Raw genomic sequence first — 27499 nt, forward strand, 5'->3', positions numbered from 1 at the left:
AAGAACATCCAGGTTCATTCTTTTGCATGTAGCTACCCAATTTTCCCACCACCATTTATTGAAAAGACTTTTTCTTACTGTATATTCTTGCCTCCTTTGTCATAGATTAATTGACCATGTAAGTGTGGGTTTATTTCTGGGCCCTCTATTCTGTTCCATTGATCTATGTGTCTGTTTTTGTGCCAGTATCACACTGTTTTGATTACTGTTGCTTTGTATTATATCTTGAAATCTGGGGTTGGGATGCCTCCAGCTTTGTTCTTCTTTCTCAATTGCTTTGGCTATTTTAGGTCTTTTGTGATCCCATACAAATTTTAGGATTATTCTAGTTCTGTGAAAAATACTCTTGGTTTTTGATAGGGATTGCATTGAATCTGTAAATTGCTTTAGGGAGTATGGACATTTTAGCAATGTTAACTCTTCCAGTCCATGAGCATGGTAGATCTTTATATTTGTGCCATCTTTAATTTATTTCATCAATGTCTTATAGTTTTCAGAGTATAGGTCTTTCACTTCCTTGGTTAAATTTATTCCTAGGTATTTTATCCTTTTTGATACAATCATAAACTCATTTTTTAAAATGTTCTATTACTTGGGAATACTAACTGTAGAAAGATAGCAGAACAAAATTTGAAAATATGATGGATGGGCCAATGAGATTTTTATTCTGGAAAGTCATCTTTTTCATCCTCAACTTCTTATAATTTTAAGAAACATTACATAATTCCTAATACTTTGGACCTTCACCATGAATATTAAATAGCACAGGTTATATTGTAAACATGTATTAATATATTAAAAACATTTGAAACCATCATTGGAAAGAAATTAAGAGGGTAAATTATCTAATTATAGGTAAAATAATTCTAGTAATTCAGTTTTGAGTGCTAATAAGTAAACATTCATTAGAATTCCTTGTCACTGAAGTATTTTCAGTATTAGACTACTCCCTGTTGTAGTTAAGGATAACATGTTAAGTTTTCATGGAAAAGTGGAAGTTAGTTTTGCAAGTTCATTTTCACATTACCACAAATTATTTACCCAGTAGTCACTCTATATAGCACTTAACACAATTATATTAAATGAATATTTGTATAGCTACTTACTCTCTTTTCTCCCCAGAGGGACTGTGGGTTCCATGAATACTGTTCTCAGTAGCTACTTGGTATAGCTGTACAACCTAGAAAGCATGTTTTCCGAATTGTTCTTGCAATGAACTCTCTTCTGGCAGCTTTACGAAGCCAGCTTTCAGTAATTTTTCCAGTGCTTGCCTCCTTGGGGGCAATCAATTTATTTGTTCTTTGAGATCTTGCCCTTCCTCCTCTCTTTGATTTCTTTGGATTCCAGCCATATATTATTATCTAATAACCACCAAAACTATCTTCCCCTTTATAGTAGCCTCTTTAAGAGTAGTAGACCTGGGTGCAACTTTGCTAGTCTCTATCTAGACCGTCAGAGTCATGTTTTCTTCTTCCTTTCTGCTAAGCTCATTTGGATCAAGCCTCAGCCTTTTTCTTAAGGAGATCTCTGCCTCTAGCTTCGTCAGTTTGTTGTTTTGGAAGTAACACTGAAGTATGTTTTTTAAACCATTCCACATCTCCTTTGACTCGCTGAGTTAAATTGATTTTGTCAAGACAGAATGTTCAATGCTTAAGCTTTTTAAATGACCTTTTTAGGATTGTATTTATAAAAATTTTATTGAGTTGTGTTCCTACTTCACCTCAGGAAGATGGAATATAAGATGATAAAGCTGTCCGTTCTTTTTGTTTCTTTTGAAACAAAAATCTGCCACCTTTCCTTTGACAGTCATGAACTAGCCTCTAAAATCTAATGCCAGGGTCAGAGGTTATTTGATTAACAAATCCAGGATGGATTAGGACCATGTGATGGAGGATGGCTAAGGCCTCTGGATAAGTCCCATATATCTGAGGTTTTGTTACCTCCACTTGTTGGTTTCTTCCCATGGCCAACACAACATAATAAGAAATGGAACCTGGGGCAAACTTTCTTCAGTATCTATTCTAAGGCTGGCACAAATAGTCAAAACCAGGAGTTCATGTCTACTCCTGGAAAGCCAAAGAATCTTAGCTGCTTTGTATTTTCCAAGCATCACATTTTGTTCTGCTCACCTCCAGAACTACAAAAGCTGGATCCTACCTCAGCCTCACTTGAAACCCTAGGCCAAGTTACAGCTATGTAGCCTGGGGGCAGAGGCTGCAAAGATTATCTCAAATCTAAAATCCTTCATGAATCCCACTTGGTACAGGTCCACCAAAGCTTAAGGCCTCATGCCCTGTCTGCCCAAGAAATAATCACCGCATGGGTATTTTCCCCCAAATACTACTCCTTACTTTTCCTTACCATTCCTGGTTTAATGTAGTAGATGTTAGGTTTTGAAGGACTTAATAAATTATGCTTCTCCTCTTTAATTAATGTTGACATTAAGTTTCTGTGTCCTTTTATATGCCCAGTAGGATGATGGTCATGATTAAAAGACATGATGTTTGATCTCCAGTAGTATACTATCTCTCTGTGGAAAAAAAGGTATAAACTCTCAGTGTTTATTTAAAGATATTAACTCTCAGTGTTAGTTAATGCCTGTAGAATGTGGGAGAAATTTGCTAACTGAGGACTTTGCCTTGCATCCAGGGTGTAGAGCTAACCTCACAGTATGTGTTCAATGGATGCCTGCTAGACAACCCAAATGCTTCTCAACCGGAAACCATAGTACCCTGGGGTTGGGGGTATATGGAAATAATGGAGGATGCGTTGTGGGTCACAATGCCTGGTTTGTGGTGGGGGGGAGAAGTTTTGCTGACATTTATTATTGGGTGGTGGCCAGGAATGCCAAATGTCCTGAAATATGTGTGAGAGTCCCATTAGTGAAAAACTGCCCTCCTTAAAATGTTGATTATGTTGATTTCCCTTGGCTTCCCTCCTCCCTCAATCAACACACACAGGCTTTGAGACCCAAATGCTTACAAAATACTGTTGTTCCATCCTGGTGCAAAAGCAGAAGCTTACATATTTTTAAAAACGTAGCAGTGTGGCCTCACTGTCCTCTAGTTCACTCCGCTCTTATGGTGGACTTGTTGTCCTTTCTACATATGGGTATTACTGTTCTGTCCCAGGGTATTAAAGTCACTCGTGAAGTTGTGCATCTTCTGGGAGGGAGGCTGTCAACTCCTGAAGGGCAGGGACTATATCTTTCTCATCTTTATATTCCTGTAGCCCAGCGGCCCACAGCGTAAGTGCTAAACAGGCATGAGTGGAATAAGCCACATGAATGAGATTTTAACATGTGGCATAAACATGTTTTGTGATGGAACACAACACAGAAATTCTCTGTATTGTCCAACTAGAATGTTCATGAAATATAGCAAAACAAATGATGAATGCTGAGTTTGGAACTCTTTGCTCCAGGTCTTCTGAAAGAAATTGCTGCTTCATCTAACACATAAAATTCTTACTTGTACTTTGTTGTTTTTTTTTTTAAACTGCAGAATTCCTTTTAGCAGGTAGGTTCAGTAGGTTAACTGTTTTCAACATCTGTTTATGTTTTACTTTGCATTGAAATGTCTGAAATGGATTGTTGTAGAACATAAAATCCATTTTGTCTCATATGCATTCCCTGATCGTTTTCAGCTGTCAGGAGTCAATATTTCAGTTCTGTACTCACTTTGCCAATCTGATTGAATTTTTAAAAGTCACAACATTTCCATTGTCATAGGATCAGTGGGTCAATGAAGTCTCTGAGATTTGCCCGCACTCAACAGCTTTCTTAATGCCCCGTGAAAAATAGCTTGGCTTCATTTGACAATATGTTAGGCTCCTCTGCATTTTGGCATAGCATCCTTCAAAATACAGTAACTTATAATTAAGATGTGAAATTTAAAACATTTTAATGAGTAAGTGTTAAACATTTAATTTCCTGAGGAATGGATAACCCAACCCTCCCCTCTTTTTCCCCGTAGCCACCATTGTTTCCAAAGCAATATACCGGAAAGGCTTTGAGATGATTTAATATATGCAGAAATATTTCTGATGTTGTATCTACCTTAAAAGGGATCTTTTATTTCTTGAAGATTTGTGTCTGCCACAAAATGGTAACATTGACATGTTTGAGATTGGGGGCAAAGTCATCTCACAAAAAGGACCCAGGGCCCTATTTATCTAACTTGTCCTGATGGGGAGTTACCTGCTGTTTTGTTCCGAGATCATCTTCTGTGACTGAACAGAAATATGAGTCTCCCACCTTGCTCTGGAGAAAATGAGGTTTACCTTAAAAGGTTTTCTTATTGCCTCGGAAGACATCTCCTCCCTGGAATAAAGATTATTACAACTTTCCTCCAGAGACCAAATTGAGCGAACTCCACTCAGTGTGTTGGAGAGAAGTCAGGACTCTTAGAGCTATCTGAACTTGAAAGAGACCTTCTCCCCCTCTTCCTCCTCCCCTTCTTCTTCTTCTTTACTAATTTCATTTTATTTTTGGAATATTTGTGGTTGGCACAAGACATTTATTTTTCACCCCTTACAGATACAGAAATATGGTTGGGACTCTGTGATGGCTTTATAAGGTCACCTAGGTTTTCAGTGGTGGAGACAATATTGTACAAGTTGCCTCTGAAACATTCCAATCTTCTCGCTCATATTTCAGACTTCAGCTAAACAGTGCTACCCTCAAAACAGAAACACTGAAATGTTACACTGCCTAGGTACTAGATTATTATTTTCTTTAAAGATTTTATTTATTTGTCAGAGAGAGAGAGCACACAAGCAGGCAGAAGCAGAGAGAGAAGCAGGCTCCCTGCTGAGCAAGGAGCCCGATGCGGGACTTGATCCCAGGACCCTGGGATCATGACCTCAGCCGAAGGCAGCCACTTAACCAACTGAGCCACCCAGGCATCCCTGGATTATTATTATTAATTAGTCTCCTCAACAGTAAAAAAAAATTGTCAGTATTTAGTCTATGTACTGAGCATCCATTCTGGGATGTGTGAATGTGAGACTTGGGGTGGAGGTACAATCTGGTGCTGCTGTTATGTTAATTTTCAAAGGAGAAAATGTGAGCATGGTTGGCTTGCAGAACCATGTGTTGTGGTGTGAACGGAGTAATTTCATTTTGCGAGAGCTCATGAGTTCTTTGAACTTTGTACGCATCAATTAAATACCAGAAAATGGGATGAAAAGACTTACTGAAAACCAGATGCTTGTTCTTCATGCCTCTTGGAACATTAAAAACAAACATCACAACAAAAGACATTTGGGTTTGGCATAATTCAGTGATGGATGATTTAGAAGCATTTTGCTTAATGGTAGAGTGGGAGCTAATGTTTGGAGAGTTAACAGATGTCTGGTTTGAGTGTATCTAAATCACCGATCTCTTACTCAATAAATCTACTTATAGTTCATATAGGGAATACTTTCATACTTTATTGAGAACAGAAAGGAAAGCATCTAGCGCTGGCAGATTTGCTTCTTAAATATGGGGTAGCCACTGGCTTGTCTTTGCTTAGTGGATAGGCAGTGGAAGTGGGTTGAATTAGCCCTTTCTTTAATACTGAAAAAACAATTCAGATCACATTTTGGAGTGATAGTCGTACAGGCGACAATGTTCTAAGCTGAATATCTAGCAGCAAGCCAAGACTTGATGTCTGCATTTTCTTCAGGACTGTTAGTTTATTAACATGTGGCAGTGTAATATCCCCACAGAGTTTAGAGGAAGCTTCTGTGTCCTGCTCAGGCCACATAAGCCAGAGTGACCTTGTCTTCCTTGCAGGCGGTTCTCTGCACCACTGAACCAGTGGAGTCCAGAATACATTTGGTGGTCATCAGCTTCCTGCCTAGAAAACTAAGGTGCTGTTAGTCTCAAACCAACACATAGTTTGGGTTGGGGATGAATTTTTCTCTTGAATTGTTTTCAACGCTGCAAGCAAATCTATGTTGGTAGGACAGATGGTTATTGAATTTTGCCATAATTTTGCATAAAATCCGATCCCCTGAAATGTGCACTGTCATTTTGGCTTAAGAATGTTTTGATATTTGACTTGCTCATATCATAAACTTCAAAGTAATAAATGGAATTTTACTAAATCTACCAGATCAACATATGAATTAGAATAACCTTTGGATAGGAATATTTGTATGTGGTTAAAATTCACAGACCATTGACTAACCATCCTATGTTAACTAAGTCTACATAATTGTATTTAAGAATATAGCTGTTTTGCTATTTAAGAAAATCCATAACATAGTATCACGTTATGAAGGTAGAATTAACTTTCACATTTCAAAATACTCTGTTAATCTTAAACAGTTTATATATTGCTTCAAGTTTGCCTGATCTTTGGTTATAACTTAAACAAACCCTATTTGAAATAAAAATAATCAATATTTCTCTACATCAGATGCTGTACATTAAGTACCAAGCTGATATTAATCTCTTTATAGACAGTATCTTTGGATGAATATTACCGCTTTCAGAGCTATTATAGGCCAAGGATAACATATGTTTAGCAAAACCTTGGAATGGTCAGGGAATAGGGTTTTTGTCGTTGTTGTTAATTAGGTTTTTCATGAATTAAATAGCAACTTGAATCTCCTTTCTATTCTGATTTTTTTACTCTTGAAATGATGTTATTTATGCTATGCTAAGCAGAATAACATCCACATCTTTGAAAACAGATCATGAAGGCCAAGACTTGGATTCTTAAGGCAAAATATTCTATACTATAGAAACTGTAGAAGATTACACATTTTTCAGAATTACAAAACATTCTCTGGCAATATTTTATAAATTTAATTCTTGACAGTTTGCTTATTTTCTTGTGATTTTTCCGTCTCTCTGAAAGATAGAGAACAGAAAACTTATGTATTTAAAGATTCCAGGTAATTAAGGTTTTACTTAATTAGATCAAGGTATTAAAGGTAATTTTGAAATATGACCCTCTAGAAAGAAGGTGAAAAATACTACAGACAGGCCATTTCTAAAACTTATCTCTTATTACTGGCTGTGGTGAAGTTGTAATCCTCCATTATGCCGTATCTGGCCTAGGAGGAGGCATGGAAACATGGAGACTCAGGAAAAGCTCTATTTCTTACTCCCCAAAAGAGCAGCTGTGTTTAGGGATGAGTGGTTTTGAACTTCTGATGATGAGGGCCATGGGATCTAGTCCTTCACAGGGTTTGGGGCATCTGGATTCAGTTTTTCATGACTCAGTGGGTGAAAAGCTTAGTCTTTTTTCACAGGGACAGAGCTGGTGAGTGGATAATGTGTTTTAAGAAGTTCTAAAAGCTGTAGAACTAGGCCAAGTTAAAAAAAATATGAGATCTCTGGTCTTTCTACAGAGCTTCAGAAAAAGGAACTGAATGACTCAGTATTGCTTTGGATACTGCCTTTTTTGCCAATGACCTTGAATTATTTTTATCATATTTTTCACAAAGAACCTCACACTTCTCACCTATAAATGAGTATTGTAATAACAACCACCTAGTAGAGCTGTTTTGAGAATTAAAAACTATTTTCTATGTAAAACGCTGAGAGCAGTGCCTGGCCCACAGGAAATTTTCAATGGTTTTTGTTTTGTTTTGTTTTTTGCTGTATTGTTATTATTTCTGTTATTATTATGTCCGTAGTAAATATTCCAAAATGGAGCAGCATTTTAGTCCTTGTGTTTCTAAGACTTTTTTGAGAGTGGGAGGGCATATTTAGGTGACTTTATTGATTCATTATTTTTAAAAAAGATTTATTTATTTATTTTAGAAAGAGAGAGAGCGTGTATGGGAGCAAGAGATAGCACGAGTGGGGGAGGGGCAGTGAAAGACGGAGAGGGAATCTCAAGCAGACTCCCCATTGGGCACAGAGCCCAACGGGGCTCCATCCTGGGATGCAGTGAACATGACCTGAGCTGAAATCAAGAGTCGGGTGTTCAACTGACTAAGCCACCCAGGTGCCCTGGTTCATTATTTTAATACTTTTATGGAGTGCCTAGTACAGTTAAGGCCCTTTTTGAGTACTAAGGCTACAATAGGGAGCAAAAACCAACATGGTCCTTGAGCTCATGGAGCCTACTGTGTAGGAGGTATAACCAATGTAATCTAAGAATCACACACATACATGTAAATTGCAACTGGGATAAAGAGCAGAAAGACGAGAATCATTCACAAGTCATGAATTGATGAGTGACCCAGGCTGGCTGAGAGCTGGAGGGAGGCCATTCTAGGCAGAGGGCTTGTGAGGATCTGGGTGAGTAGCGGAAGGTGGCAGAAGTGTAGAGAGAGGGGCCATGAGTGATGTGCAGTGAGCCGAGCATAGACAAGGCAGACCTAGAAAGGTCTCCAGATCCTGCTCTGGAAAGTGGCATCAACATCACCTGGGAGCTGCTAAGAAATGCACTGTCTCAGGCTCTACCCCAGACCTACTGTCTTAGCCTCTCCCAGTGTGTTTCACATGCACACTAACATCTGAAAAGCCTTGTCTTTTATAGCATATTAAGGAAGCTTGTCTTTGTCTCAAGTTTCTAGAGAGTTTTAAGCAGAACCACAATGTGGAGATTGGAAGGGGATGAGTGAGGATGTGGGGCAACCAGGGAGGAGCTTGCTGAAGTCAGTAGAAATGTGGGGTTTCTGATGGGATTGCAAGATGAACTTGTCCAATGATTGCCTGCATTTGAACTAACCTTACTTTTTTTTGCTTGCTCCCAGTAACTCCATTTTGGCTACTACACTGGATTGAGAAATTTTTAATTGAAGATTGAAAAGCTCTAATTTACATAGTTGTAAATTTTTTCTTTGGAATTTATCCTCGTTGAAGGCATAAAAGGCACCAAGCTCCTGAAAAACAGGAGATAATCCACTGTGGCCACACTGAGTTGCCATTTTTCTGGTCAAAGGCAAACAAAATTCACAGTTATATTATTTATCATGAAAAGTCTTTTAGTGGTTTTTATCTCCCTCCCATCAAAAGTAAGTACATTAAAAATCCCACACATTTCTTGGGAAATTTATTTTTTTAGCTTTAACTGTGAGTAATTTATTCAGTTGAGAATGCATATATTTATTCTGATCCTACTAGGTACTAGGCACTGGTTAGTTGCCTAGGGACTAAAAATAATTTTCTGGGCACATGATGTAAGGTTTTGTTGAATGAACTGAACATGTATCTTTACTTCCTGAGATTGTAGTTTAGTAACTTTTGTATGTATGTACATATATGACCATGATCCCAAGTAGAAAGTGATAAGTGCCTAGGCCAGTTGAAATTGCTTCAACTGCAAGTGATAGAATATTTACATTAACAGTGATTTATCCAGGATTTATTCCTTTCTCATGTGAATGTAATCTGGAAAATAAGCTGTTCAGGGCTGATAGAGAAGATTCAGAAATCCATCAGGAAGTCAGATTCCCTCTTCTTGCTTTCCAGCTACCTCCTTCATACAGATTTTACGTCAGAGTCTAAAATGGTTGCTTGAGGGGCACCTTGGTGGTTCAGTCAGATGAGTGTCTGACTCTTGATTTCGGCTCAGGTCACAATCTCAAGGTCGTGAAGTCAAGCCCTGAGTCAGGCTCCACACTCAGCGGGGAGTCTGCTTGAGGGTTCTCTCTCCTCTGCCCCTCCCCCTGTTCACATGCTCTCTCTCACTCAAATAAATAAATATATCTTTAAAAAAATAATAAAATGAATGCTTGAGCTCCAGCCATTACACTTGTATTCCCACAAGCAGGAAAGAAGGACCACACTTCTATCTTTGAAGTGTCTAGAAGTCACATTTACCACTTCTAATTTCATCTCATAAACAGGAACTCAGCCACATGGCCTCACACAGCTGCAAGAGAGGCTGGGAGATGTTGTCTTTATTCTAAGTTGACATTAAATATTGGCCAAACTAAATTTTAGGATTTTCTTTCTAAGATCAAAGGAAAAGAATAGATGCTAGCAGCCAATCAGTTTCTGCCACCGACCAGAAATTCAGATCTAGCAGAGGGAGATGACGTGTATCTAGATGATCAAGGGAGGCTTGCTGAATGGGGTTGAAGATGAATTACTTCTCGAAGGATTCGAACTTAGGCAGGTAGATGTGGGAAAATAGTCTAGAGCTGTGATTTCCAAATTGTGAACTGAGGTACCCCCAAACTGCAGTGGTGCACAGAGACTCTGCTAGTTATTTTAAATTTTTGAGGGGAATCCAGTGATACTCAACATTTGTTGGTTACCAAATGAAATATTAGGTTGAGGTAGTTCATTGTCAACATTAGATGGTACGGTATTCCTTTTGATGTTGCCTGTCTTCATAAAGCTGGGTTCTTGGTGGTGGTTGTGTAACACGTTGTTCCATGGAAAAATCTATGTGAAACAGGCAATGAATGATGGTGATTTCCAATCTGATTCTAAGGTTTGAGATATTGTGCACTGCCCAACAGATACACACATTATATTTGTAAGTAATTGTCATTATTGAAGAATAACATGAAAATGTTTTTTATTTTAAATTATGTGTTGCACTTTTTCAAATGTCTACTAAGTTTTTAGGATAAAGATACTGATAAGATAATTGGACCAAGAGACTTAATAAGTGGAATTGTTAGGCATTTCTTTTGGTTTAGGCCACTGAAAAAAATTACCTGGACACATAGTGCCCTGAACCAAGAATATCTGGGAGCCTCTGATTTAGGGGGTTAATTAAGTAACAAAGCCACTTTGTTTCATGTTCTTAACAAAGATGGTATTTAAAAAATTTTGTCTGTAATAAAATTCACTAAAATGTACTTCTTAAACCACAAAATTTTCTAGCTGACTTCAAAGCTTTTAACAGGAAATGTAAGTATGGAGTTGTACTAATGATCCTTGTAAAAGCTGATTCTATTAATTTTAGTATATTTTTTCTGAAAGGGAAACGTTTCCACTTGTTTACCAAATACATTTTCAATTTCGTGACTTGAGAATGGACTCCGTAAGGCATATACAATTTAAAAAGTAGTAGTAATTTGCATAATGATGCACAGAGCAATTTTTGTTTAGGCAGTTTAATTCACTTATTTATTCAACAGGTATAATCCACTTCTGATTGTACTCAAGTGCTGCTCCAGATGCCAGGTGTACACTGATGAGAAAAGGGAGGTATTTTCATTTAAAGAGAGCATCACAACTGAGTTAAAATTATTTATGCTATGATTACAGAAGCAGGTATCTTTTTATTCTAAAACAGTTTTTGCCATTTGCAGCTGTAGAAGTATTCCCAAGACTGTCCTATGTGTTAGTGAAGTCAAATGCTACAGGAAGGCAGAATAGGATAAAGGCTAATGCAGCTGAAATATCAACTGTGGTCTCTTTGACCTTTGAAATCTTAATAAAATGGACTTGAAATTCCATATACTCCTGCAAAAGTCCAAAGCCCTCTCCAGATCTCTGCCAAGCCACTAGGTCTATGCTTCTCATGACCATCTCTGGTTCCAGGCTCTCAATCTTCTGAATTAGTTCAGTTTGGGGATCATTTTTATGTTGCCTTTTCTCATCATCCAGTGATATACAGTCTCTCACTGGGGCTAGAGTGTGGAGAATAAATTAGGGAGTGCAGATTAGATGTAGGTAAACCATTCCAGGTGAGACATGATGGTAGTTTTTACTAGAATGTAGGATCTATGAGGCTGGATATTTTCACTCTGCCTGATATATAAGTGCCCAAAGAGTACCTGACACACAATAGATGCTCAATTACTTTTTCCTGAGATAAGAAGCTCTGAAAAAAATACCAGACATGGGGATAAAGATTATTTATTTGGTTTCAGACATGTTAGGTATGAGGTATTTTTGTAACATCCACTGGGGAGAGGTCAAATGCCCAGTTGGATACAAAAGTCTGGAGCCCAGGGGAAAGATCTACGCTTGCTAAGTAAAGATGTAAGTCACGTGTGTAGGGCTGGCAATTGAGCTATTTGTGTGGGCGACATTGCCTGGAGAGTGTGAATGTAAGAAAAGAACTTACAGAAAGAGAAGGAATGACCAGACAGGGAGGAGAAAGAGAAGTCAAGAGAAGAAAGTGTTTGAAGCAGATGGGAGGGGCTAACTGAGAATTGGATCTCTCACATGGTGCTGGGATGTCATTACAAGGATGACTGAAAAATGTCTTTGGAATAGAGCAACGTGGAGGTCATTGGTGACCATAGCAAAAGCTATTTTGGTGCAGTGACAGAAGTGGGTCCCAAATCGTACAAGAGTAAACAGTAAGTGAAGAAATTTGGATGATAAGTATTAACAACTCCTAGGGTGTTTTGGATGAGAGAGAGAGGACAGTTGTTGAAGTGTGATATAGGCTTGAGGATGGTTAAAAAAAGAAAAAACTGGAGAGATCTAAACATGATAAAAAGCTGATGGCAGGGGGAGAGAGGGAAAGAGAATGGGAGAGAGCTTGAACATACGATTTAATGGAGAATTAAGATGTAAAATTCCTGAGAAGGGAGAAGGAGGTGGAATCTGTCACAAAAGTAGGAGGATTCATCTAAAATATGAAGAGCCTACAATAGCTTCTGTGTTTGAACAGGAGAGAAGGTTCTATAAATGATCACGTGTATAGTTTTAGATTTAGGTAGATGAGGCAATGCTCATTTGATTGTTTTTTATTCTCTCTGTAAGATGCAAATTGAAGTGGGTCATCTTATGAGAGTGAGGGCAGAGTGGGAGATGGTAGTTTGAGGAGAATGGAGAAGGCTTTACATCAGCAACTGAGTAGTCCTCTACAGCTACATTTGACTGTCCAGGTGTAGATACAGAGAGAATAGATCATTGGATTCATCTGGTGTTGGCTTTTACATGATGGAGTGGGGGAGAGGAAAATCCAGAGGGGTAGGCAGGTCCAGGGCATTAGCAGGAGTATTGTTTCATTAATGGTCCAAAGAGTCTAAAGGAGATATGTAGGGAATTGAAAAAAGGAGAGAGCTGATAGACTGGGAGGAGATAGAGGTACCAATGGACAGCAGGTCAGAATTATGTCTTCAAGTTCTCCACAATGTCTTACCTGATCCTCCAGCAAGAAATTGTATTCCTATCTTTTGAATTCCTATGGCACTTTAGCTGTAAGTCTCATGGTGCTTATCATTTGCCACCTTGACATATAGTTATATTATTTATGGACATATCTCTCTTTTTAGACTGAACTTTTGAGGGACAATTGATCTGAAATCATTGTTATATCCATCACTATGCTTATTATAATAGTAGGTGCTCAATAACTAATTGTTGAGTAAATAAGTAAGTAGAGTCTACTACTGCCTGTGTTGGGCTACAGTCCCACACTTGCTTATCTCCAAGCCTGAAAGGGCACCATCCACCCAATGCTAGCCTTGTAATCAATGCAGTATTGCAGCTCTTATATTAAATTGTGTCAGTGTGTTGGTGTGCAAACTTGAGAGCTTCCTCGGTTAAAATTTGAAACTGGCCTCCATATACAGAGGGTGAGGTGGTGCTAAAGAAAGAGGCAGACCACTTCAGATTGGTAGATGGCAGGTTAAATAAGCAAGGGAACTTACTATGAGGCTTGTTTGGGCAGACACGATGAGTACTTTTCCACACCTGCCAGCCAGAATCATTAAAGTTTATATAGAGGCTTTAACTGGGTTCAGTCATGTGTTTTGTCCAGATGGTCTCAACAGCACATTGCTCTCTCAAGGCTGCATTCTTGAAAATGGCTTTGGCTGTGGGAACAGTGGTACATTTCAAGGACATTTCAAGGGGGTGAGGAGCCTCTGATTCTCTGGGTCCAGCTCATGGGCCAGTGGGTGGTCACATCCTTTTCATGGTCTCCTCTAACACAGTGCCATGTCTTCTTGCAGATAAAATTGTAAATGAACTCTGAATGATCTCACCTTGGCTGGTGCATTAAACCAGGTGCAGAGGTAATGAGTCAGTAAAGTCATTAACCTAGGAGATCAAGCCATTCTCAAGCTAACATCATATGTTCTTTCAAATAATATGTCCCATTGGGTATTCTTAAAATTACAGAGGCTATCATTACATCACAGTGTATGTAGTGAACACTGCTTGCAATATGTGTTAGTGAACAAGAATTGATTCTGTTAGAGGCAGAATAAAGCAGAAATGGAGTATCATATGTGCCTTGCAGTTCAGAAGAACCTATCAGAGTTGCCTTTTTATCCATGGGAAATTATCAAGTACTTGTTATATGCTGTAATAAAGCAAGTGCAGGACCAACAACATCTTGTTTATGATAAGGCTCTGTCTCAAAGGTCGCTCATTTTTCAAAATCAGATATCTGTTATAGGGGAAGAACCAATGAACCCTGAATAATTCATTGGGGGAATGATGAAGAAGTGAAGAAGAGTCTTGCGGTTCTTAAAGTAGTAGAATGTCTGTTAGCAAAATATGGAAATCAGGAGAAGAACTGGTTTAAATGTAGGGATAGAGAGAAGACTAGTTTGATTTTGGACATGTTAAGAAGAGATGCGGCTAAGCACTAGGCATTGGAAACATATGATAAAATTTGAAAGGAAATTTGGGACTCAAGAGAGATTTGGGAGTTAGTTATGCAGAGGTTATTATTCATGCTCTGAAACTGTCACAGGAGAAAATGCAAGGAGTGTCAGAAGTCTAAGAGAAAACCATGAGAAGTGCCTTCATGTGGACTGGAAGAACTGCTCATAGTGTGAGATTCAAATCACTTAAAAAAAAAAAAGATTTTAGGGACGCCTGGGTGGCTCAGTTGGTTGAGCAGCTGCCTTTGGCTCAGGTCATGATACCAACGTCCTGGGATCGAGTCCCACATCGGGCTCCTTGCTCGGCGGGGAGCCTGCTTCTCCCTCTGCCTCTGCCTGCCACTCTGTCTGCCTGTGCTCGCTCTCTCTCCCTCTCTCTCTGACAATAAATAAAATCTTTAAAAAAAAAATTTAAAAAAAGTTTTCATTTATTTATTTAAGAGAGCGGGAGAGTGCAAGGGAGGGTGGAGGGAGAGGGGAAAGCAGAGGGAGAGGCAAACTCCCCACTGCGCAGGGAGCCTGACATGGGGCTTGATCCCAGGACCCCAGGATCATGACCCAAGCTGAAGGCAGCCACTTAAACCGACTGAGTCACCTAGGTGTCCCTCAGATCATTTTTAATTTCATCTCGGATTCCTGTTGAAAAAGTCAACTGCCCTAAGCTAGCCATTTGTAATAAACGAATTTCCAGACATCATCTCTGGCAAGAGATGGCACTAAAAATTAAAGTATTTAATTTAAATTTAAATTAGCAAAGTTTCCAAGTGTTTGCAGATAAGAACTTTTATCTGAACCCCTTCAACTGCATCTCATAATCCACTCACCGATGGATAGGCTACACTGGCAGCGTAGACAGTGGAAGGTGTCCTGAGGGGTTGTCAGTGTTTAACTAGTCAACAAGACAGGCTCTTTTTCAGTGTTCAACTTCAGTCACTCAATACATTTAACCTTGCTGAATGGCTGAAAATTCATTTTGTCCAGATTCATGCAGAGTTGGGTTAGGACTGGTGAGACAAACAGCAATGAAGTCTGGGTAATGTCCTGTCTACACCTACTCACCAATATGTAACCATGGTACTAGGCTGTCTTTGCTTATAGCTCTGGGCCATGGTAATTTGTAGCCCTTCAGAATAATACTAAATTGGCAGATGTGTTTAAAAAAAAACCAAGGTGGAATCACTTTAAAAGTTCATGTACTCCTGAAAAACAGTTCCGAAATAGATGATTTTCTCTGCTCTGAATGTGGTTGTACAGTTATTTGTTCATTTATTAGCATGATTTAGTGACTGAGTTCATTTCCATGCCCTCAAGGACATGCACCAGAATCTCTCAGGACTGCTGCTACTCTGAATGGACAGCCGTACTCTAAAATTCCTTATGGCCTCTTGAGTTGCTTTGTAATATTAAAACCACATTTCCTTTTCTCCTTTTGCTTTAGGTCTTGGGAGCTGTTGACAATAACATGGGTGATGGCTGCTCTCAGAAGGCGGCTACTGCTAATATTCTCCGCTTCCTGTTGCTGGTGTTGATTCCGTGTATCTGTGCACTCATCGTCCTGCTGGTGATCCTGCTTTCCTTTGTTGGTGAGTGATGCCGCTGTGAGAGAAAAATGAAGTCAAAATTCAAATGAGCCTAACCACGATTTCTATTTAGTACTTAGGTAACCTAAAGTGTCAACTTGATGGAGGGTTAGCCATTGATTATCTTAGGCAATTCTGAAGTTGCAGCCACAGAAATCATTCTTCTGGTTATTCCTATTATAGGAAATTGATGGAGTAATTGATGTAAAGCATTCAAGGTGTAATTACCAGGTGTCAGGCACTTTGAAAGTCCCTAAGAACTTAGGGATGGTTAAATTAGTCTGTCTTCCATAGGAACTCATGGTTGAGAGGAAGACGTGATTATGACCTAAGGCAACACATGTTGATGATGGAGGCATATGCAAGGTACTTTGGGAAACAAAGAAGCCTTCATGAGGTATTAACATTTTAACCTTTGGAATAGTTCATAGAAATTCAGGTAAGAAGGCAATCACGCATGAGTTTGGCAGAGAAAACCGTGAATGCCAAAGTATGACCCCGTGATAAATGGAGACAGACTTAGGATAGTGGGTGGAATCTTGGCACTGGGAGGAAAAGCAACTAGATTGATAGATAAAATCCGAATGACACAGGACCTTGCATGTTGTCCTAAGGAAATTGGGCTTCAACACCTGGATTATTGGTTTTCAAACTCTAATCCACGGGAACAAGTTTCAGGGGAGGAGTTTCAACCTTTTGACTTACAATTCTACAAAATAAATCTTAAACACATGCTCAAACTAAAAGTTTTAACCAAGTGGAGACAAGCAACCAAATAATTTGTGCTGACAGATTAATTCATTTGTATTTGGATCTTGCTATCTTTTAAAATAAACAATATGTTAAACTTAAAAGGTGAACGATTGGAGGAGGAAATCTAAAATATTACCTTTGGTAGCTACCTATTGCTATGAATTTGGATTTTTTTGATCACATGTAGGCAAGTGAAATAGAGAAATAAATACCAAGATGATTCTGATCAAATTGCTTACCAACAATCTTGAATTTTTTATTTCACCAAAACTACCTATTATTTTCTCAATGTCTGGTTTTTAATATGACACACATTAACAACTTATACAATAAATTAATCCTAATAAAATACAGCTTGTATCTATTTGTAGATACTAGGATCTTATCTGATATTTCTTTGAATATAGTATGTATCTGCTACAAAAATGCTTGAAAACCATTGCCATGGGTGGTAGTTTACCATTGGAGGATCTTTCCAAGTGGGGAGAAATCTGATCAAATTTGCATTTGTAGAAGACAGTAGACCTAGATGCACTGCAGAGGATTGGAGGCAGAAAGGACTGGAAGTGGCTTTTTCGAGGCTCTGGCTGTGCCTACATTAGCATTTGTTAGCATTAACTTAGCATTAAGGCATTTGGTGCATTAAAATCAACAGAAATCAAGACTGACTAGATTTTGGTGTGAAGGAGAAGAGGGATCAATATTAACTGCTTGATTTTGGCTTAGGAAATCAGGGTGATTTTGGTGCCATCTGTTAACGTGGAAAATAAAGGTGGAGGAGTGGGGTGCACATAGATGGAGGGCAGGTTGGAAGTTGAGTTTGGTCATGTTAACTCAGAGATACTTGGGGGACAACAAAATATGGTGGCATCATAGTCTGGGTGCATTCATCTTGGGCAAATTCAATAGTACAGACAGGACCAAGAAATGAATGTAGGAATACAGGAACATGTTGCTTTTCTAAGGAAATTTCAAGGGAAATTGCAACTCTGTATGATTTTTGGCTTCTGTGCTCACTTTAGAACTTAACCCCCACTGCACTGTTATTAACCTGAAGCTGGCAGTATCCAGAAAGGGAGCTCAGAAGGGAGTTCTGACTTCAGTTACGAAGGTGGGAGTCTGACTGGCAGTTGAAGCAGGAGAAGTAGATGAACCGGAAAGAAGATGTGTACTGATGAAAAGCTGAGGGCAGGGGCACCTGGGTGGCTCAGTGGGTTAAAGCCTCTGCCTTCAGCTCAGGTCATGATCTCAGGGTCCTGGGATCAAGCCCCACATCGGGCTCTCTGCTCCGCAGGGAGCCTGCTTCCCCCTCTCTCTCTGCTTGCCTCTCTGCCTACTTGTGATCTCTGTCTGTCAAATAAATAAATAAAATCTTAAAAAAAAAAAAAAAGAAAGAAAAAAGAAAAGCTGAGGGCAAAGGCCCTGGAGTATTTAAGGGGGAAGATAAAGAGAGGAGGAAGTAAGGGATACAGGAATAATGGTCAGACAAGAAGAAAAGAACCTGGAAATGCTGGGTTTCACAGCCGCCAAGAGAGGAGAGACACTTCAGAAGTCAGAGGGTGATAAGAAGACCGAGAGGGGTGCCTAGGTAGGCTCTGTCAGTTGAGCGTCTGCCTTTGACTCAGGTCAGATCCCAGGTCGAGCCCTCTATCCAGCCCCCCAATAAGCCCCCATTGAGCCCCCCCTCCCCCCCCCCCCCCCCGCTGCCACTGAGCCCCCAGTCAGGCTCCCTGCTCAGCAGGGAGCCTGCTTCTTCCTCTCCTACTGCCTTTACTCTTCTAGCACACCCCCTCCTGTGCACATGCTCCTCCTCTCTAATAAATAAGTTTTTTTTTTTTTTTAAAGAGAGAAAGTGGCTCAGCGCAGCAGCATTCAGATTTTTCTTTTTTTTTTAAACTTTATTTTATTTTTTCAGTGTTCCAAGATTCATTGTTTATGCACCACACCCAGTGCTCCATGCAATACGTGCCCCCCATAATACCCACCACCAGGCTCATCCAACTCCCCACCACCCCTCCCCTCCAAAACCCTCAGTTTGGTTTTCTATTGGAGTTTTAGTCAGCCTGTGCCCACATTGTACTAACTGTGGCCAGCTCTCAGGCTAGAGCTGAACAAAACTGAAGTTCATCTTTGCCACCCTTTCCTTCCAAGACTCCACACCCCTCCAGAGTTGGCCGGCTTTTGTTTCCTTTCCAGGGTCTTCAAGTACTTTTTTGTGTGTTTTGTCTAGATTTATAGTTGTTATCTGTGGGAGTGTCTGTCTGGTTCTACCGATCATACCGCTGTCAGTTTTCAATCTAATTCTGGCAATAGTGTATTCAGAGGCTCACACACATTGAAAATGACTTCCTTTCATTCTCAGGGTAGAATGCAAATAGAAGTTTTAAACACGTTTTAAGTACCTCAGTGCTGAGAGGCCTCTCAACAGAGGAGAGATGCAATTAAGACAGTGCTTTATTTCGGTTAAGTTTGTTTATTAGTTCCTATCCTTATAGCTTTATTGAAATATAATTCACGTATCTGCTTAAAGTGTATATTTGAATAATTTTTAGTATATTCACAGGTAAGTGTAACCCTTGCTACAACCAATTTTGGAACATTTTTACCACTTTAAGAAGAAACTATACTTTTCACTGTCAGTCTCCTATCTTTCCATAGCCCCCCTGTCCCAACCCTAAGCTATCACTAATCTGTGTAATAATGTCTGGACATTTCATATTACCATATGTGGTTTTTGTAACCAGTTTTTTTTTTAAAGATTTTATTTATTTATTTGACAGACAGAGATCACAAGTAGGCAGAGAGAGATGGGGGGAAGCAGGCTCCCCACTGAGCAGAGAGCCCGATGCAGAGAGCCACCCAGGCACTCCTAACCAGTTTTTTTAATTTGGCATAATATTTTCAATGTTCTATTATATTTCTACTATAGTCTACTATATCCTATTATGTTCTATTTCATGTTCTGTTATACTTCAGTATTTCATCCCTTCACAGCCAAATAATATTCTGTTGTGTGGATTTACCACATTTTCTTTGTCCATATACCAGTTTTAGTTGTTTCCATCTTTTGCCTATTATGAATAATGTTGCTCTGAACATTCATGTACAAGTTTTTGTGTGAACATATGTTTTCATTTCTTTTGGTTTATACCTAGGAGTAGATTTCTTTTATTACTGTATATGGGATTAGGAAGTATACCATTTATAACCACTTCTAAGTACCACTATAGCTTATATTTAGGTAACCTTTAGAAAGTGGGGGTTTCCTGGACGTTTTCTTCAAAAGCATTCTTTTCATAGATTCTGCACCAGATGATATATGGATATATTAAGTAATATCTCCTCAAATAAACATTTCCTATTTTATAACTGAGATGTTTGTTGCTGTAATGAGCAATAAAATCATTTATATCTGTGTTTTAAAAAAAACCTCATTAAATCCTGCTTACTTTTAAACATGTTCTGTTTGGTTTGCGTTTATAACTCCATACTCTTTCAAAGTTTTATGGTTATTTATGGGAGAGTTATACTATGGGATAGTGGGATGCCAAATTTGTAGTTTCAAAAGACAAAGATAATAGTGAGAGGATTATTATTTAGGAAAAGATAATAAAAGCTTTATGCTAGTACATATGCATTACATGTCTCTAATTTTGTCTCTTTGGGCTTCTCTCATGTATGAAATCAAGTGGCAAAGAGATTCCTAAAGATAAGAGTTGGACTTTTCTGAATAATTATTTCAGTGGCAGGATATAGAACAGAGCAATAGCAAATAGTTTCTTTCCTCAACCCCCAAAACCAAAGTTGGAACTACAAAGTCTTAGTTTAGTTTAGTTTAGTGTTTCTAAAATCAGCAGAAACTGTGAGCTGTCCATATGGTTCCAAAGATTTGGACTCTAAAATAAAGATTCTGTTTTTTAAAAAATCAAAGTCCAGGGTCAGATAGATTGCAAGGTGGATTTTACCACACGTTTAAGGAAGGGTTCATATGTACTCTCCTTAAACTATTTCAAAAAATAGGGGCACCTGGGTGGCTCAGTGGGTTAAAGCCTCTGCCTTCAGCTCAGGTCATGATCTCTGGGTCCTGGGATCAAGCCCCGCATCAGGCTCTCTGCTCAGCGGAGAGCCTGCTTCCTCCTCTTTCTATATCTGCCTCTCTGCCTACTTGTGATCTCTGTCAAATAAATAAATAAAATCTTTAAAAAAAAAAACTATTTCAAAAATAGAAGAGGAAGAAGAGCTCACAAAGACATATTCTATGTGGCCAGCATTATCCTGATACCAAAACCAGACAAAGACAACACACACACACACACACACACACAAAACCACACACAAACTATAAGCCAATATCTTTGAAGAACACAGATGCAAAAATCCTTAACAAAATAGCAAACCATTCAATAATACATTAAAAGGATTATCGCCACAATCAAGTGGGATTTATTCTGGGGATGCAAGGATAATTTAATATTTGCAAATCAATCAGTGTGATAAACTACATGAACAAAATGAAGAATAAAAATCATGTGATCATCTTAATAGATGCAGAAATGCATCTGACAAAATTTAACAACAGTTCATGATAAATACTCTCAATAGTGTGAGTGGAGGGAACATACCTCAACCTAATAAAGGTCATGTATAAAACACCCACAGCTAACATCATACTCAATTGGGAAAAACTGAAAGCTTTTCTCTAAGATCACGAACAAGACAAGGATGTCCATTCTCACTACTTTTATTCAACATAGTACTGGAAGTCCTAGCCACAGCAATCAGAAAAGCAAAAGAAAGAGTCATCTATATTGGTAAGGAAGAAGATAAGCTGTCACTATTTGGAGATGACTTGATACCATACATAGAGGATCCTAATGACTCCACCAAAAAACTATTAGAAGTAATAACTGAAGTCAGCAAATTTGCAGGATACAAAATTAACCCCCAGAAATCAATAGTATTTCTGTACACTAAGAATGAGTAGCACCAATAGGAGAAATGACAAAAACAATTCTATTTACATTTGCACCAAAAAGGATAAAATACCTAGGAATAAACTTAACCAAGGAAGTGAAAGACCTATACTCTGAAAGCTATAAAACACTGATGAAAGAATTGGAGATGACAGAAACAAAAGGAAAGATATCCCATGCTCATGGATTGGAAGAATGAGTATTGTTAAAATGTCCATACCACCCAATGTCCAAACAGTCTACAGATTCGGTGCAGTCACTCTCAGAATACTAAGAGCATTTCTCAAAGGACTAGAACAAGTAATACTAAAATTCTGATAGAACCAAAAGGACCCCAAATAACCAAAGCCTTCTTAGGAAATAAGAACAAAGCTGAAGAGATCACAATCCCAGGTTTTAAGATATACTACAAAGCTTTAGTCAAAACAATATAGTGCTAGTGTAAAAACAGACATACAGATCAATGAAAGAGAATAAAGAGTCCAGAAATAAAGCCATATTTATATGGTCAATTAATCTATGACAAAGAAGGCAAGACTATAATATGCAATGGGAAAAGTCTCTTCAACAAATGGTGCTGGGAAAACTGGACAGCTGCAGGCAAAAGAATGAAATTGGACCACTTTCTTATACCATTCACAAACATAAACACAAAATGGATTAAAGAGGTAAATGTGAGATCTGAAACCATAAAATTCCCAGAAGAAAACATAGGTAGTAATTTCTTTGATAGTGGCCATAGAAATGTTTTCCTTGATATGTCTGTTCTAGCAAAGGAAACAAAAGCAAAATTAAACTATTGGGACCACATAAAAATAAAAAGCTTCTACACAGTGAGGGAAACCATAAACAAAACAAAAAGATAATGTATTCAATGGGAGAAGGTATTTACAAAAGATATATCTGATAAGGGGTTAATATTCAAAATATATAAAGAACTTATACAACTTAACACCAAAAAAAAAAACCCCAAATAATCTAATTAAATATGGGCAGAGGATCTGAATAGACATTTTTCCAAAGACACAGACACATCAAAAAATGCTCACCATCATCAATCAAGGAAATTTGCAAGGAAATGCAAATTAAAACAAAATGAAATATAATGTTTTGGCTCTCAGAATGGCTAAAATCAAAAACATAAGAAATGATAAGTGTTGGTGAGGATGTGGAGATAAAGGAACCCTTGGGCACAGTTTTTGGGAATGCAAATTGGTCAAGCCCTTATGAAAAACAGTGTGGATATTCTTAAAAAAGAATTAAAGGGAGAATTACTGTGTGATCCAGCAATTCTACTACTGAGTATTTACTCAAAGAAAATGAAAAAACTAACTCAAAAAGATACATGCACCCCTATGTTTACTGCAGCATTACTTACAATAGCCAAGATATGGAAGCAGTTCAATTGCCCATCAGTAGACAAATGGAAAAGAAGAGGCAGTATATCTATATATATACATATATAGATATAGATATATAGATATGAAATGGAATATTTTGTAATCATTTATAAAAGGATGAGATCTTGCTATTTGTGACAACATCGATGGGCCCAAAGTCTATTATGCTGAGTGCAATAACTCAGACTGAGAAAGATAAATACCATATGATTTCACTCATATGTGGAATATAAAAAACACAAAGCAAGTAAATAAGCAAACAAACAAAAAGCAGAATCAGACAGTAAGTACAGAGAACAGATTGATGGTTGCCAGAGGGAAAGGGATGGGGGATGGGCAAAGTTGGTGGAGAGGGGTAGGAGATACAGGCTTCCAGTTACCACCAAAAGAATAAGCCACAGGAATAAAAGGCGCAGCATAGGGTACACAGTCAATGATATTTTAGTAGCCTTGTACAGTGACAGACGGTAACTACACTTGTGAGCATAGCATAACAGAAGTTGAATTACTATGTTGCACGCATGAAACTAATGTGACACTATGTCAATTATATTCAAAAATGTTTTTTAAAAAAAGATTTAGGTTGTTGAAAGACATTGAAAGGAAAACTGAAGAGTGGGGGAGTTATAATATTCTACCTAGGTTTTTATTTCTTTAGTTATAGCTTAATAATGGAGAGCCATGTGACATAGAAAAATATTTTATAATAATTTTATAAGGCTGGGGTTTAGTGTTCTTCCTCTTCCATTTACTAGATGTGTGGGTTTTGGTCAGATGCTTTAACTTCTCTGTCAGAGGAGGAATTAAATTCTTACTCATGTCACAGAATTACTATGTAAATCGAATGAAATTAAATTTGTTGTAGTCTTTTCATAAACAACAAAAGTTACTATGGAAGTAAAGAATTAGATTTTATTATACTCAAAAATTGACTAAAAATGTGTTTATTTCTTTTTAACTCTATCCATAAGAACTAAAATTTTATGCTCTGATCCATTGTCATTGTAATCCCATAATCCATAACCTCAATAACTCTACAACCTAGCCATTGCCACAGTATGTTTTAATTGCCAGTGAAGTCATTAGGAAGGAATAAGTTTGACTGTGGGATTTGCAATGTGATGGCAAGTTTCACACAGCTCTTATACTTAGACCCGGAGATTAATTTCAGAGGCTAATCCATTTCTTATCAGAATTAAACCAGCAGCAGGTCATGCTGCCTTCCCATGCCTAGAAGAGTCAGCTTTTGTGATAGAGTACTTTATTAGAGATTGCATGGATATCTGCCTTAAATTATATATAAATATATAAATTAAATATATAAATAATACATAAACGCATATACGCAATATTTAAGGTAAAATTATTTTGGTATGTTGGGAAACATTCGACAAAATAGAATTGTAGCTGTATTTTGGCACTATTCGACCCTTTAATGAACATTTATTGAGTGTAAGACAGTGTGTTATGGCACTGAATAAAACCTATGCTCATGGGCTCCACAGTTCAGTGAGGGACGAAGGCATTAAAAAATGATCACACAATTAATTAATGACACCGAGGTGACTCCGAAGTGGGAAGAGACAGTTGCTATGTGAGTTTATGACAGGGGCCCAAAGCTTGTTTGAGTTGAGGATGGACTTTTCGGTCGGAGTGGCACTTTCAACATGAACTCCACGAGGATGCGGAGTATGGGAGTGACTTTGATCTGGTAGAGGCTTTTACAAGGTGCCTTTGGCAGGTGTGGGGAGAGAAGGTTGAAGTGGGTAGAGTATGTGGCAGGAAGAAAAAATATGGGGTTATTGCAACAGTTCTCCAAGTGTATGGTGTTCTGGACTTTTGTTTGCACTGATTTTTGCAAACTATTAGTCATCTTAATTTCACCAAAGTTATGGCCCAAAAAGTCTCATTAGCTTGTTTCCTGTCTTCTTTCCCAGGCTCTTGAAGTCTTGATTTCCAAGGCCCTTCTATTAATCCACTTCTAAAATAAATTTTGTTTGTTTTAACCATAAGCTTATCAAGGGTGGTCTTAGGTAACTTTCCTAATTTTTGTAGTACTGTGAAAGGACAATGTGTGGCCAGTTAATGTTTTGTTTTGTCATGCAATGAAGAAGAAAGAAAAATTATAGTGGTGAAGATTGTAGGAAATATGGCAAATAGTCCATTTTTCTTGAACTCAGGAGAAATATTCCTCTACAAAAGTGACTTTCCTCCTCAAAAATGCTAGCTGAGCTGAAGATTGTTGAACTTAAATAATGTTTTTTTCTTAGCAAACTTCTTTATGCTTGTGGCTTTTATAAGAACTTGGAATTAGAAGAATTTTAACTTCCTAACTTAGAATATTTCATTTGGAAAAACCTCCCAGATCCTTATTTCCATACACCAGAAATCTAAAATCCTGTATGACCTTTTATGACCTGACTGTATTCCTAAGTCCCCATATTCCTTTAATAAACCTGGCCTTCAGGTATAGATTCATGGACATAGAGTTCTCAAACTTGAGAATAGTTTTTCTTTAATTGCTCAGGCCTGAGGTTATATGTAATGTTTAAAGCTTTCCGAAATAGGAGTCTAAACCCTTGTACTCAAAAGTGTGGTGCATGGGGACAATGTCAGCATTCCTTGGGAGTTTGTGTGAAAATCAGATCCCACTCCAGACCTGTTGACCTTGCATTCTAGCAAGATCCCAAGGTGATTTGTGCTTGATCCTGTCCTCAACCCACGGCAATCTGATCTTCCCTCTTTTTCTTTTTGTCATACTACTAAACGTCCTTTCTGAGGCACCAGTGACTTTTTATCCAGTGCACAGCATTTGAAACCAATGTGCATTTGAATAAGACTTAAAAAAAAGATATAAAATTAAAAAAGAAAAGAAAAGAATACAACAACCAAAATTGGGTAATAGGGGGCAGGAAGGTGCTCAGAGGAGATAGATTTTCATCTTCATTCTTAATGTGGAGCCAATCGTTTTCCTAAAATAGAGAATAAAGTTTGACTTTTTTCTTAAGATATTGTTCAAAATTAATAAATAAAAATGATAAATATTACCACTTGAAAAACAAAACATCTTGGTGGGAAGACCAGGCTTTGAAGTCAGACTGCATGGTTTTGAATTCCTGCTCGCTTCCTGGCTTCGATATCTTGAGCCATTTTCATAGAACTTTCTAGTTCTCACTTTTCTCTTTTATAAAGTGAAATGATATTAGTATCTCCTTCATAAAGTTGTGAAAAGTAAATGGAATAATGGATCTAAAATGCCGAGCAGTAAATGATCAGTAAGTGTAATTAGTATTGTCCTTAAAAAAAAAAAAAAAAAAAAAAGCTCATGCTTTCTCTCTGTGTTTGTTTTTGCCAGTTCCAAAGGAGCATGTTCATGGTTAGTTGGTGCCAGCAACACTGTCTGTCATTCATCTGGGATCATATGACCAGATATGATCTTATCCAGTCTTGACTACTCCTTTCTTTTCAAAATGCGCTTCTGTTTTGCCTGCATGTTCTCACTTCTGGTTTTTCTGCTATTTCTGGCAGCTCTTTCTCTGTCTGCTTGAGCTCATCTTTCTTTACTTAGCCATTAAATGTTGGGATTTCTGCCCTAAGCTCTCTCTCTCTTCTCCATGCCTCTAGGCAATGTCATCCACTCCCATGACTTCATCATCCATACATTTCAACAAATATTCATTAAGGCCGACACTGGTGCCCAACATTCTTCTGGGCACTTGAGATGCAGACGTGCATAATGCATCTTCCTACCTTCAAGGAGGCAGACAGGGAAATAGACGATCGTTCTTGAGAGTAGGTGTGATACAAAGAGTGTGTGCTCTGGAAGATATAAATTTGTGGGGGTCTGGCAACTCATTCTGGAGGAAATGTTAAGGTTCTTTAGATTTAGACTTTTTTCCCCTTGAATGTTTTGCAGACATTGTATACTCAATGTATTTGTAAATTATCTATTGTAACAGTCAGGATAGGCTGTGCTGTCCTATATAACAAAAGTAATCCTAGAATAATAGTGGTAATTTCTCCTTGGTGTTACAAGTCCTTTGCGAATGGCATGGGGGCTTTACTCATTGAAGTCATTCAGGGACTAAAGTGATGGGCCAGCCATCATCTTGCACCTATGCAAGTTATTGTGCCTGAGAAAAAGGAAAAGAGCCCTGGAGATTCTTTTATTTTTTTTTTAAGTGTATGATACAGTATTATTAACCAAAATCACCAGGCAATACACTAGATGCCCAGAACGTATTCATCTTATAACTGGAAGTTTATACCCTTTGACCAATGTCAAAAAAGTCCAGAGACAGGGAATTAG

The 27499-nt window shown here is 38.1% G+C and overlaps 1 protein-coding gene across 1 annotated transcript in view; it reads left to right on the top strand.

The window, feature by feature from the left end:
- CORIN (corin, serine peptidase) overlaps nucleotides 1–27499 on the top strand; it is a 243648-nt gene that overhangs the window by 14174 nt on the left and 201975 nt on the right. Inside the window, exon 2 of the mRNA XM_032852353.1 lies at nucleotides 15923–16067. Coding sequence (XP_032708244.1) covers nucleotides 15923–16067 — 145 coding nt within the window. The remainder of the gene's footprint in view (nucleotides 1–15922; nucleotides 16068–27499) is intronic.

Source organism: Lontra canadensis, unplaced genomic scaffold, assembly GCF_010015895.1.
Source record: "Lontra canadensis isolate GAN:19392208 unplaced genomic scaffold, GSC_riverotter_1.0 scaffold1, whole genome shotgun sequence".
Classification (NCBI taxonomy): Eukaryota; Metazoa; Chordata; class Mammalia; order Carnivora; family Mustelidae; genus Lontra; species Lontra canadensis.